The 14,173-nt window shown below is 38.8% G+C and overlaps 2 protein-coding genes across 5 annotated transcripts in view; one reads left to right on the top strand and one right to left on the bottom strand.

The window, feature by feature from the left end:
• Nucleotides 1-14,173, top strand: part of Fam227b (family with sequence similarity 227, member B) — a 166,406-nt gene that overhangs the window by 59,890 nt on the left and 92,343 nt on the right. The window lies entirely within an intron of this gene.
• The window catches only part of Fgf7 (fibroblast growth factor 7), a 51,733-nt gene continuing 44,012 nt past the window's right edge, over nucleotides 6,453-14,173 (bottom strand). The window contains exons 3-4 of one of the 2 annotated variants that reach the window (XM_087650302.1): nucleotides 9,243-9,346; nucleotides 6,453-8,253 (exon numbers count right to left, since the gene is read on the bottom strand). In XM_087650302.1, coding sequence (XP_087506428.1) covers nucleotides 8,059-8,253; nucleotides 9,243-9,346 — 299 coding nt within the window. In that variant the 3' untranslated portion in view covers nucleotides 6,453-8,058. 2 annotated transcript variants of the gene reach the window in all.

The raw sequence follows: 14,173 nt of genomic DNA, 5'->3' as shown, positions 1-14,173 counted from the left end.
CCCGAAAGCAGAACACTCTGTCCCCATAACTGACTGAAAGAAAGGAAAACAGGTCTACAGCACTCCTGACACACAGGCTTATAGGACAGTCTAGCCACTGTCAGAAACAGCAGAACAAAGTAACACTAGAGATAATCTGATGGCGAGAGGCAAGCGCAGGAACCCAAGCAACAGAAACCAAGACTACATGCCATCATCGGAGCCCAATTCTCCCACCAAAACAAACATGGAATATCCAAACACACCAGAAAAGCAAGATCTAGTTTCAAAATCATATTTGATCATGATGCTGGAGGACTTCAAGAAAGACATGAACACACTTAGGGAAGCACAGGAAAACATTAATAAACAAGTAAAAGCCTACAGAGAGGAATCGCAAAAATCCCTGAAAGAATTCCAGGAAAACACAATCAAACAGTTGAAGGAATTAAAAATGGAAATAGAAGCAATCAAGAAAGAACACATGGAAACAACCCTGGATATAGAAAACCAAAAGAAGAGACAAGGAGCTGTAGATACAAGCTTCACCAACAGAATACAAGAGATGGAAGAGAGAATCTCAGGAGCAGAAGATTCCATAGAAATCATTGACTCAACTGTCAAAGATAATGTAAAGCGGAAAAAGCTACTGGTCCAAAACATACAGGAAATCCAGGACTCAATGAGAAGATCAAACCTAAGGATAATAGGTATAGAAGAGAGTGAAGACTCCCAGCTCAAAGGACCAGTAAATATCTTCAACAAAATCATAGAAGAAAACTTCCCTAACCTAAAAAAAGAGATACCCATAGACATACAAGAAGCCTACAGAACTCCAAATAGATTGGACCAGAAAAGAAACACCTCCCGTCACATAATTGTCAAAACACCAAACGCACAAAATAAAGAAAGAATATTAAAAGCAGTAAGGGAAAAAGGTCAAGTAACATATAAAGGGAGACCTATCAGAATCACACCAGACTTCTCGCCAGAAACTATGAAGGCCAGAAGATCCTGGACTGATGTCATACAGACACTAAGAGAACACAAATGCCAGCCCAGGTTACTGTATCCAGCAAAACTCTCAATTAACATTGATGGAGAAACCAAGATATTCCATGACAAAACCAAATTTACACAATATCTTTCTACAAATCCAGCACTACAAAGGATAATAAATGGTAAAGCCCAACATAAGGAGGCAAGCTATACCCTAGAAGAAGCAAGAAACTAATCGTCTTGGCAACAAAACAAAGAGAATGAAAGCACACAAACATAACCTCACATCCAAATATGAATATAACGGGAAGCAATAATCACTATTCCTTAATATCTCTCAATATCAATGGCCTCAACTCCCCAATAAAAAGACATAGATTAACAAACTGGATACGCAACGAGGACCCTGCATTCTGCTGCCTACAGGAAACACACCTCAGAGACAAAGACAGACACTACCTCAGAGTGAAAGGCTGGAAAACAACTTTCCAAGCAAATGGTCAGAAGAAGCAAGCTGGAGTAGCCATTCTAATATCAAATAAAATCAATTTCCAACTAAAAGTCATCAAAAAAGATAAGGAAGGACACTTCATATTCATCAAAGGAAAAATCAACCAAGATGAACTCTCAATCCTAAATATCTATGCCCCAAATACAAGGGCACCTACATACGTAAAAGAAACCTTACTAAAGCTCAAAACACACATTGCACCTCACACAATAATAGTGGGAGATTTCAACACCCCACTCTCATCAATGGACAGATCATGGAAACAGAAATTAAACAGTGATGTAGACAGACTAAGAGAAGTCATGAGCCAAATGGACTTAACGGATATTTATAGAACATTCTATCCTAAAGCAAAAGGATATACCTTCTTCTCAGCTCCTCATGGTACTTTCTCCAAAATTGACCATATAATTGGTCAAAAAACGGGCCTCAACAGGTACAGAAAGATAGAAATAATCCCATGCGTGCTATCGGACCACCACGGCCTAAAACTGGTCTTCAATAATAATAAGGGAAGAATGCCCACATATACGTGGAAATTGAACAATGCTCTACTCAATGATAACCTGGTCAAGGAAGAAATAAAGAAAGAAATTAAAAACTTTTTAGAATTTAATGAAAATGAAGATACAACATACTCAAACTTATGGGACACAATGAAAGCTGTGCTAAGAGGAAAACTCATAGCGCTGAGTGCCTGCAGAAAGAAACAGGAAAGAGCATATGTCAGCAGCTGGACAGCACACCTAAAAGCTCTAGAACAAAAAGAAGCAAATACACCCAGGAGGAGTAGAAGGCAGGAAATAATCAAACTCAGAGCTGAAATCAACCAAGTAGAAACAAAAAGGACCATAGAAAGAATCAACAGAACCAAAAGTTGGTTCTTTGAGAAAATCAACAAGATAGATAAACCCTTATCCAGACTAACGAGAGGACACAGAGAGTGTGTCCAAATTAACAAAATCAGAAATGAAAAGGGAGACATAACTACAGATTCGGAGGAAATTCAAAAAATCATCAGATCTTACTATAAAAACCTATATTCAACAAAATTTGAAAATCTTCAGGAAATGGACAATTTCCTAGACAGATACCAGGTATCGAAGTTAAATCAGGAACAGATAAACCAGTTAAACAACCCCATAACTCCTAAGGAAATAGAAGCAGTCATTAAAGGTCTCCCAACCAAAAAGAGCCCAGGTCCAGACGGGTTTAGTGCAGAATTCTATCAAACCTTCATAGAAGACCTCATACCAATATTATCCAAACTATTCCACAAAATTGAAACAGATGGAGCCCTACCGAATTCCTTCTACGAAGCCACAATTACTCTTATACCTAAACCACACAAAGACACAACAAAGAAAGAGAACTTCAGACCAATTTCCCTTATGAATATCGACGCAAAAATACTCAATAAAATTCTGGCAAACCGAATTCAAGAGCACATCAAAACAATCATCCATCATGATCAAGTAGGCTTCATCCCAGGCATGCAGGGATGGTTTAATATACGGAAAACCATCAACGTGATCCATTATATAAACAAACTGAAAGAACAGAACCACATGATCATTTCATTAGATGCTGAGAAAGCATTTGACAAAATTCAACACCCCTTCATGATAAAAGTCCTAGAAAGAATAGGAATTCAAGGCCCATACCTAAACATAGTAAAAGCCATATACAGCAAACCAGTTGCTAACATTAAACTAAATGGAGAGAAACTTGAAGCAATCCCACTAAAATCAGGGACTAGACAAGGCTGCCCACTCTCTCCCTACTTATTCAATATAGTTCTTGAAGTTCTAGCCAGAGCAATCAGACAACAAAAGGAGATCAAAGGGATACAGATCGGAAAAGAAGAGGTCAAAATATCACTATTTGCAGATGACATGATAGTATATTTAAGTGATCCCAAAAGTTCCACCAGAGAACTACTAAAGCTGATAAACAACTTCAGCAAAGTGGCTGGGTATAAAATTAACTCAAATAAATCAGTTGCCTTCCTCTATACAAAAGAGAAACAAGCCGAGAAAGAAATTAGGGAAACGACACCCTTCATAATAGACCCAAATAATATAAAGTACCTCGGTGTGACTTTAACCAAGCAAGTAAAAGATCTGTACAATAAGAACTTTAAGACACTGAGGAAAGAAATTGAAGAAGACCTCAGAAGATGGAAAGATCTCCCATGCTCATGGATTGGCAGGATTAATATAGTAAAAATGGCCATTTTACCAAAAGCAATCTACAGATTCAATGCAATCCCCATCAAAATACCAATCCAATTCTTCAAAGAGTTAGACAGAACAATTTGCAAATTCATCTGGAATAACAAAAAACCCAGGATAGCTAAAGCTATCCTCAACAATAAAAGGACTTCAGGGGGAATCACTATCCCTGAACTCAAGCAGTATTACAGAGCAATAGTGATAAAAACTGCATGGTATTGGTACAGAGACAGACAGATAGACCAATGGAATAGAATTGAAGACCCAGAAATGAACCCACACACCTATGGTCACTTGATTTTTGACAAAGGAGCCAAAACCATCAAATGGAAAAAAGATAGCATTTTCAGCAAATGGTGCTGGTTCAACTGGAGGGCAACATGTAGAAGAATGCAGATCGATCCATGCTTATCACCCTGTACAAAGCTTAAGTCCAAGTGGATCAAGGACCTCCACATCAAACCAGACACACTCAAACTAATAGAAGAAAAACTAGGGAAGCATCTGGAACACATGGGCACTGGAAAAAATTTCCTGAACAAAACACCAATGGCTTATGCTCTAAGATCAAGAATCGACAAATGGGATCTCATAAAACTGCAAAGCTTCTGTAAGGCAAAGGACACTGTGGTTAGGACAAAACGGCAACCAACAGATTGGGAAAAGATCTTTACCAATCCTACAACAGATAGAGGCCTTATATCCAAAATATACAAAGAACTCAAGAAGTTAGACCGCAGGGAAACAAATAACCCTATTAAAAAATGGGGTTCAGAGCTAAACAAAGAATTCACAGCTGAGGAATGCCGAATGGCTGAGAAACACCTAAAGAAATGTTCAACATCTTTAGTCATAAGGGAAATGCAAATCAAAACAACCCTGAGATTTCACCTCACACCAGTGCGATTGGCTAAGATCAAAAACTCAGGTGACAGCAGATGCTGGCGAGGATGTGGAGAAAGAGGAACACTCCTCCATTTTTGGTGGGATTGCAGACTGGTAAAACCATTCTGGAAATCAGTCTGGAGGTTCCTCAGAAAATTGGACATTGAACTGCCTGAGGATCCAGCTATACCTCTCTTGGGCATATACCCAAAAGATGCCTCAACATATAAAAGAGACACGTGCTCCACTATGTTCATCGCAGCCTTATTTATAATAGCCAGAAAATGGAAAGAACCCAGATGCCCTTCAACAGAGGAATGGATACAGAAAATGTGGTACATCTACACAATGGAATATTACTCAGCTATCAAAAACAACGAGTTTATGAAATTCGTAGGCAAATGGTTGGAACTGGAAAATGTCATCCTGAGTGAGCTAACCCAATCACAGAAAGACATACATGGTATGCACTCATTGATAAGTGGCTATTAGCCCAAATGCTTGAATTACCCTAGATCCCTAGAACAAACGAAACTCAAGACGGATGATCAAAATGTGAATGCTTCACTCCTTCTTTAAATGAGGAAAAAGAATACCCTTGGCAGGGAAGGGAGAGGCAAAGATTAAAACAGAGACTGAACGAACACCCATTCAGAGCCTGCCCCACATGTGGCCCATACATATACAGCCACCCAATTAGACAAGATGGATGAAGCAAAGAAGTGCAGACCGACAGGAGCCGGATGTAGATCGCTCCTGAGAGACACAGCCAGAATACAGCAAATATAGAGGCGAATGCCAGCAGCAAACCACTGAACTGAGAATAGGTCCCCTATTGAAGGAATCAGAGAAAGAACTGGAAGAGCTTGAAGGGACTCGAGACCCTAAAAGTACAACAATGCCAAGCAACCAGAGCTTCCAGGGACTAAGCCACTACCTAAAGACTATACATGGACTGACCCTGGACTCTGACCCCATAGGTAGCAATGAATATCCTAGTGAGAGCACCAGTGGAAGGGGAAGCTCTGGGTCCTGCTAAGACTGAACCCCCAGTGAACTAGACTGGTGGGGGGAGGGCGGCAATGGGGGGAGGGTTGGGAGGGGAACACCCATAAGGAAGGGGAGGGGGGAGGGGGATGTTTGCCCGGATACCGGGAAAGGGAATAACACTCGAAATGTATATAAGAAATACTCAAGTTAATAAAAAAAAATAAAATAAAATAAAAAAAAATAACAATAATACTTTTTAAAAAAGAGTTAGTTTGTGGAAGGGTTTTGTACATGACTTATATCACTAAGAATGGTTTTACTACTCAGTATTGGTTCTAATTCAAGTCCAATATTCTAATGCTTTTTCTTAGTAACTAATTTGACGGTAACTGTAGCCACCTTCTGTGTATGGCTACCACTGCTGTTTAAAGTCCTGTGTGACTTTGATTTGCTCTGAGTTTTTAAACTTTAAGTAGGAATAATTGCATTTCACCTTTTCCTTGGAAAATATTGAATGGATTCGTGTGTGTGTGTGTGTGTGTGTGTGTGTGTGTGTGTGTGTGTGTGTGTGTGTGAGTGATGGATGATCCTCAGCTAGGAACCTATGAAACACTTCGTTTACCCTTGATATGTTTACAAGACTCCAGTTACAGGACCCTAGACTTGAAAGCTAGATTACAAATATTCTTGAATTGGATGCTAAAACAGAGTATTCCATTGTGGTGTGTCCTTCGGTGTATGTGGCCAAGGGCAATATTTCTGACCTTCCAGTGCCTGGATGCCGGGACAAATGCAAGAAAGTCAATTGATTCTTTTTGTACATCCTTCACATATGAACATATCACCAGATAGTGTTGTATGTAATATAAAGAAACTTTAATGACAACCACTATGAAGTTGATATCACATTAATTAATATACCAACAATTTAAATAAATGTTGCACTTCCCTTCATAAGTATATATACATTTCTGTCAGCATCCACTGGTGGCAGAACTATGGAGTAAGTTCATGTGTTTTTTAAGCCTGTTATCTGTGGCCTGACCTGAAGCCTCAAGGTGTTTAGGGCCCTGTACCCTGACTACAACCTCTATTTGGGGTTTTACTCTTGACATTTCAAAGTTGGCATATTTTGTATGGCAGAAACTTCTAAAGATGATCAAATTGCTAACTTTAAATATGCCTACTTTCAAAAATATGTCCTCACTAAATACTTTGATTTCTTTTACTTATATGATCCAAATTCATTGGCATGAGCGTTGTGTGAAATCTTTCCCACATATTCGTATCGTTCACTATGAGACATCTATTGGAGGCATGGCTGCAGCCTGTCGTTTTTGTCTGCCATCCAGCACTTGCTAGCCAAGTGTTGTGTGCTAGACTTGGTGTCAGCCACCAGGGGAGGAGACATCTGCAGTGCAGCCAGACGGGTTTGTTGTCCCCTTGAAATTAAAAGCATATGAAACAGATACAGCTTCTTAAGTTTTTTTCTTTATAAATAACAAAAACTTAAATAACAAAACAATAAAATTCAAATACAACTTAAAGTAGAGTTTAATGCTGTAATCACAGAGGGAAATAAGCATGATTATTTGTGGGAAGAACATTACTGAAAGTCGTGTTCCCAAATGTGAATTATACAAAAGATAGATGTTACTTGAAAAAATGTAAAGATTTCTGAAGTTTACTTTCAGGGATTATAAAATGTTCCTTTGTGGCAAGATGAAATGCAGTATTATCATCATCATTGCTATTTCATACACAGACTTTTAAAGCATCCTGTTAGCAATACCTTTCCAATTTGAGTGGATTTTTTTTCACGTTAATCAGGACAGGCATGATTTTGTAAAACCACCTGTAGATTGTATTCTATAATAAAATGTTGAGAACATTCACTTTTCTGAATAGAGTTGAAGTGGAGTTTAGTTCTTTCTGGAAAGCTTTCAAACACTGCTCATCGTCTACAGTTTGTATGGGGCTTGATCATCTGACAAAGCGTCCCAGCAGCCTTTAGGTCTGACATACCTTATATAACATCATCTGCATTATTAATATTATTATAGCAGCCATTTTATAAGCAGATAGTGATATTAAATATTCATTATCAGATAGTCAAATCTAACATACTCTTAAGGGTAAATTAACTTAAGAAAAATATCACGTCACTAACATCATGATTGTACAACCACTTTTACAACTTTTTACAACTTTTACTAAATCTGAATTTTGTGTATATTCTTCAAATCTTTCTTTAATGCAGTCTTTTAAAATAAACAAAAATGCGCAAGTCCAGCTTGATCGGTTTTTCAGTAGTTTTCCAGCCTTTCTTGGTTACTTAGAGAGAGAGAGAGAGAGAGAAAGAGAGAGAGAGAGAGAGAGAGAGAGAGAGAGAGAGAGAGAAGTCCACTGGAAATAAATCTCCCTGCTGAGTGAAACTGGTTTCTCAAACACCCTGTATGCTTAGGTTATTGCCATGGGAAGAAAATGGGCCGTTTTTTGTTCTTTCTTCGTTTTCTTCCCTTTGACAGGAAGCCCCTTTTGATTTAAGGCCACGAACATTTCCCCTCCGCTGTGTGTCCATTTAGCTGATGCATAGGTGTTGTAATGGTTTTCCAGAATCAGTTCTTTGAAGTTGCAATCCTCATTGCATTCTTTCTGATAAAAAACAAGCCAGAAAACAAGCACAATTATTAAAACGAACTCTGGAGGGGGTTCAAACTAACAGCAAGCAGATGATGGTCTGTAGAGGTGATGTACCTTAAGCCTGAGCAGACCTGATAGGGTTTAGTGGTTTTACTTATGGCATGTATCATCACAGGCCAAAAGCCTCTTAAATTTAACAAAAAATAATAATACAAAACACATTTAGTTATGTTCCTTTGGGCAGTAAATCTCTACTCTTTAATGTTGGGGTCCCCAAATGTCTTCATTCTCTATCCACCAGATGTTTACTGTAGAGAGGGGGTAGATTCGACCTCCTGTAGGTGAGGGACTATTTAATAAACTTTACTTCACTTTCTACTACGTTGCCCTCAATTGTAACAGAGTAAGGAGTTAGTTTGTTGGTCCATGCAGGGACCTGTGCTCATTTGATTAACCCTCTACTCTGTAGTTTGCCTGTGTAGGCAGAGCCACAAGAATACAAAGGAAAATGTCCTTTGCTCTACTACAGTAGGATGAACTATCACAGATTTCCCGTCATACTAAAGTAGAAATAATGTGAATGCTTATGGTTCAAAGCCCATAACTGGGAGACTGATTTTGATAAATGAACTGAATGCTTCAAAAAATTTTCCCAAGAATTTTCATGTCAGCAATGTGAAAATCAGGTGATTTCTAACAAGAAGAGCTTTAATACTCAGAGTTGGAAATTTTAGGTTCCAAGGATCAGGAGTGCACAAGGGATTTAGAATGGGAAGGATCCCTAGAGATCCCTAGAGAAGATTCTAAGTCATCTTACAGATGACGACTCTAACATCCAGATAACTTAAGAAATGTCAGGTCATACAGAAAATATTTTGCCTTGGTGCTGTGTTAATGGAATGTTCAACTCGCACCCGTGGAATAAAATTAATTCCAGTTTTCAGAAAGGCAGATAATTTTGATAGAGTAGGTTTAAATAATAACTTATCAATTATTAATACCTTTGCATAGAGTTTCCCTTCTTTGTTCATGGCAAGATAGTATTCACTTTCCACCCCTTTGATTGCCACAATTCCAACTGCCACAGTCCTGATTTCCATGATGTCTGCAAGGAATCACATAAACATATACCAATTATTCACTAATATGGAGGCATATTTCCCTAACACACAGCCACAAACATCAGAGCAATCATTAAACATAGAAATGCAAAGTGATGGGGGCTGGAGAGATGGCTCAGTGGTTAAGAGCACTGTCTGCTCTTCCAGAGGTCCTGAGTTCAATTCCCAGCAACCACATGGTGGCTCACAACCACCTATAATCAGGTCTGGTGCCCTCTTCTGGCCTGTAGTTGCATACATGTAAGCAGAAAGCTGTATGGTTTATACATAATAAATAAATGTTTTAAAAAAAAAAAGAAATGCAAAGTGATGACTTTTTGTTGCATGGAGAAGAACATCTGCTTACAGAGCAGTAGTTACATATTTAGATGTTTCCTCTAGAATGGTGCTTATTTAGACTTATCCTCTAGAACGACACTTATTTAGACTTATCCTCTAGAACAACACTTATTTAGACTTATCCTCTAGAACGACACTTATTTAGACTTATCCTCTAGAACGACACTTATTTAGACTTATCCTCTAGAACGACACTTATTTAGACTTATCCTCTAGAATGACACATCAAATCATAATGACAATGTAGCTAGTATTTGCTAAATTCCTAAAAGAATCCCTGCTGTGTATGAACTCATCCAGTCATCCCACACATTGTAGAGCAGACATCCTTGCTACGGCCACTTCACTGATACACAGAGAAGTAAGTGATCTAGCAAAGCCTGACAGTAGCTAAGTGGCCAAGTACAAAGAAAAGAAGTTTACACCTAACAATGGCGCTCTTCAGTTTGACTATATTTATCTTAAAAATTATTACTGATAGAATAGTTCTTGTCTTCACTGAAAATGAATACCTTTAAAATTACAACTTAAGCAATTATAAAGTAGAACCAACTGTCTTTTTAAATGATGGCCTTAAACTAAATGTTTTAATGCACAGAGATGATTCCAAATTTAATTATAAAAATCATATTAATATAAAATTGTATACTTTGTAATTAATTTTTAATCTTTGTGGAACTTACTTTACAAAATAGGTACTTTAAAATGTTAGGCAAGTATTTCCTTTTATTATATATGACATAGAGGATCAGAATCTTGTTTAGCCATCATCAGAGCAACTTCTCACAGTAGATAGAAATTAACAGAGGTCACTAAAGGGCAGTGAGCAGAAAGTGAGAGACTTTGGAGCACTTCATCAAACCCCTCCCTTCAGGTTCAGGGTTCTAAGATGAAGATGTAGATAGAAAGATTGTAAGAGCCAGAGGGATGAATGACTCCAAAGACCCTGGACTAGTGTACACATGAACTCACAGAGACTGCACAGGGCCTGCACAGGTAAACCAGATGGATTCTCAGCAACTGGGAGGCAGGAAATAAACGTGGGCTTCCTGTGCTAACCAACAAGCTGTCTGTAATTGATACCCATTGCCAATGGAGCCCCGCTGCTAGGTATACAAACCACACTTGGATAGGCCCCAAGCTCTGGGGTAGTTGGTCAACACAAAATGAACTCAGTGGTATTTTTGTAGACATTTTGTCTTATTTTGCTCTGGTTTTTGTTTGTTTGTTTGTTTTGTCCTATTGGTCTTTTGCTGGTACATTTTGTTTTTTTGTGGTTTTATGGAGGGTGTGTGTGTGTGTGTGTGTGTGTGTGTGTGTGTGTGTGTGTGTGTTTCTTGGTTTTGTTTTGTTTGTTTTTGTCTATTTTTAAAAGAGAAAAAGGACTTGGAGTTGGGTGGGTGGACAGGTGGGCAGGATCTGGGAGGAGTTAGGGAAAGGGAAAGCATGATCATGAGAATAGCCTAGGCTGGATTTGTCTTGTGTGTGAACAGAAGTGGGCTTTCTTCAGTTAGCAGTAGTCAGAGGTACCTAGTGCAGCTGCACAGCTGAAACACTGGTGCCTATGAAGCAAAGGAAAGGACTATGTATTAGAAGTATTTGTGAAGTGTAGTTAAATGCATAAAATCCCGTACGTTTGGGAAACAAATTAAGAGCTGAAATAGCAAGCAACTCCTCTAGAAACACCTTACTTGAAGGAGAAGAAAGCTTTCTGGAGAACACTGGCCTGTGGAAACTTTACACATCATTGACAAGCTCATGACAGGGTATGATGTTGACGCTGACACAAGTCACACAACAGTCAGCAGATCTTCCCGTAGAGCCACTGCCATGTCAGGCTCAATTCAGGGACAAGCACCCATCTCAGGCTCTTACATAACAACTTCGTTTTCTCTAAAGAGGGTGCCAAGAGACGCAGTGTGATCCACGGAGTTCTGAGGGGTGAACGGGGACTCCTGCCATGGAGAACACTGAAGAAAGTAATCACTGTACCGCGCTTGCAGTGCCTAAGAAACAGCATAAATCTGTTCAAGAATGGATGGAGCATGGGTTCTAAAGACACAAGATCCATCAATCCAGTACTGTTTCTGAGAGAGGAGAGTCTGGTCCAAAGCCTGCGGGTGGTGTCCATGATCAGCTGGAATTAGAGGGTGAACCTGTAATATTTGCAGTGTGTCCCTTCATGGAACGGTTGTCTGCAAAACCTAACTGTCGAATGACAGTTACTGGTCCCATGATATGTGGACCCTGCCTTTTAGGATCAGTCATATCACCTTGTCCCCAGAAGCTCCTCTACCCCCCAACCCCCACTATCCCTTGTCCAGCTTTTTGTTGTTGTTCTTTGACACCAATCAGCATTGTTAATCTTATCAGGGCAAAAGTTACAAAACAAATAAAAAGATTTGTAAGGTTTTTTGCTTCTAATGGGATGAAACTAAGTATCTGTATTTTTGATTGCCTGACAATTAAAAAAGGGAATTTTTCATACCAGAAAATGAACAGACCCAAAAGTCATTTGGTGGTATAGCATTAAGAAGCACGATGGGAAACCAACCCTGATTGTTTGGTCTGTTTCAGCATGTCTGCTGGGCCCTTTGAAATCAAGAAACCTGGGAATGAAAGTATTAACACTGTCACTTGTTTGTGCACAGGCTGAGTGGGAATGCTGTGCTTTTGAATAGTTACAAAAACCTGTGGAATCCTTAACTGTCCAAACTTAAGGAATTTTGCCTCTACACTAAAACAAGAGTTTGAGAGGTTCTCAGGAAATAGAAAAACACATAACTTACAGGTAATATTTTATCTACCAGACTAACTTAATTGTTCTTAGCATTTTAATGTACAATAAATAAAAAGTATATATGCTGTCTTATATAAGGCAAATATAAGATGGTATCTTTCTGTGGACCTGTATTTCTGTTTACAAGTTAACTCATTCTTCCCCAATGATATGAAGCACATTTCATTACACAGATGCACCAAACCTTTATAATGAGAGAGGGAGACAGGGACAGAGATGGAGAGGGGCAGGGGAGGTAAAATTAGCCAACAACACCTTCATCAACAGCATGAGTTCATAATTTAGGGTGTCTATCTTACACACCAGGGGACGCTAAGGCTTTCCTATTTCCAAAATGCCACCATTCCACCTTTCTGCCTGATTGATCTTGTTTCACATTTGAAATCAGAGATGGAGAGCCTGGGGATCAGTCCCTATACTTAAACAAAGTTCTCCCACCATCTACTTGCAGGGTTGCAAGAGCTCCCTTAACCCCGCATTCTCCACACTGATGCCAGCTCCCTGTCAGCAGCAGTAGCTTCATGATGTACCTTAGCTTCCCTTTTCAAAATTATTCCCAGTAACTACGTGGAAACCTGTCCTAGTCCAGTGTTTTAATATTTATTTCCTAAGGCTTTTTAAAGCATTATGCCAAAAGGTTTTGAGGGGAGCACATATTAATACAGAGAGGCTAATACACATTTCAGAGATGAAAAAGTGGTTTGATGGTTAGGCTAATTAGAACATACATTTTTGTACACATTAAAACTAAGAACTCAAATCAACAAGAAAAACCCAATTCTAATGTTAAATAATGAACTTTTAGGATATTCCTTCAAGATTGTCTTGAGTAAGAAATCTTAACAACTGAATATTTACATTACATTTAAGGGTATAGATTTGATTTAACAATAAATTTTATTATTTAAATGCATACCTATAAAATGATTAAAAAAAATAGCAAAGAAGTTTAAACAAAAATATGATAATCATTAAAAATAGATAAGCTATCTGAAGAAATGATAGCCAAAGAGCAGAAGAGAGGAAAGGTGCCATGTTCTGTCACTGGAGAATGAACAGTCTTGAGGGCCCCCTACAGCCTTAACATGACAAAACCCGACAGCTCATGCACACCCCTGGCAAAGATGCGGCCCAGCCCAGACTCCTCCTGGGTAGTGGGAACGCAAAGTGCAGCCAACTTGGAAGACACTTGGGTGGTTTCCTAGAAACTGAACACACAGATGCTGTATGCCAAGGCACTTACTCTACTGAGTGGAAGACATGTTCACACAGAAATGTGAACGTGGATGTTAAAGCAGCTTTACTTATAGGAGCTGGAAATGAGAAACAATCAACGTGTTCAAGAGGGGATGGGAAGTCCAACTATGCTATGTACATACATTGGGATGTTATTTAGTGGTTTTAGAACTCAAACATCAGGCCACCAACAAAAAACAAAACAACAAAAACAAAACCCTTACATGATCATTGATGGGAATGCAGGGAATTTTAATCAGTGGACTATTGTATGGAGCTGTAACAGCAGATACATTTTATTATGCATTTGTCAAAGTCATGCAACTGCACAGGACAGCAAACTAATATGTATTCAAATATTGTTTCATCAGTGGTAGGAAGTATCCTCATTCCAAGACAGAATCATAGTAGAACCCTAGTAACTCTGCTCTCTGCT

The sequence above is a fragment of the Rattus norvegicus genome, chromosome 3, assembly GCF_021556685.1.
Source record: "Rattus norvegicus strain SHRSP/BbbUtx chromosome 3, alternate assembly SHRSP_T2T, whole genome shotgun sequence".
Classification (NCBI taxonomy): Eukaryota; Metazoa; Chordata; class Mammalia; order Rodentia; family Muridae; genus Rattus; species Rattus norvegicus.
The sequence above is the reverse complement of the archived record's forward strand: the minus strand, read 5'-3'. Positions and strand labels throughout refer to the sequence as shown.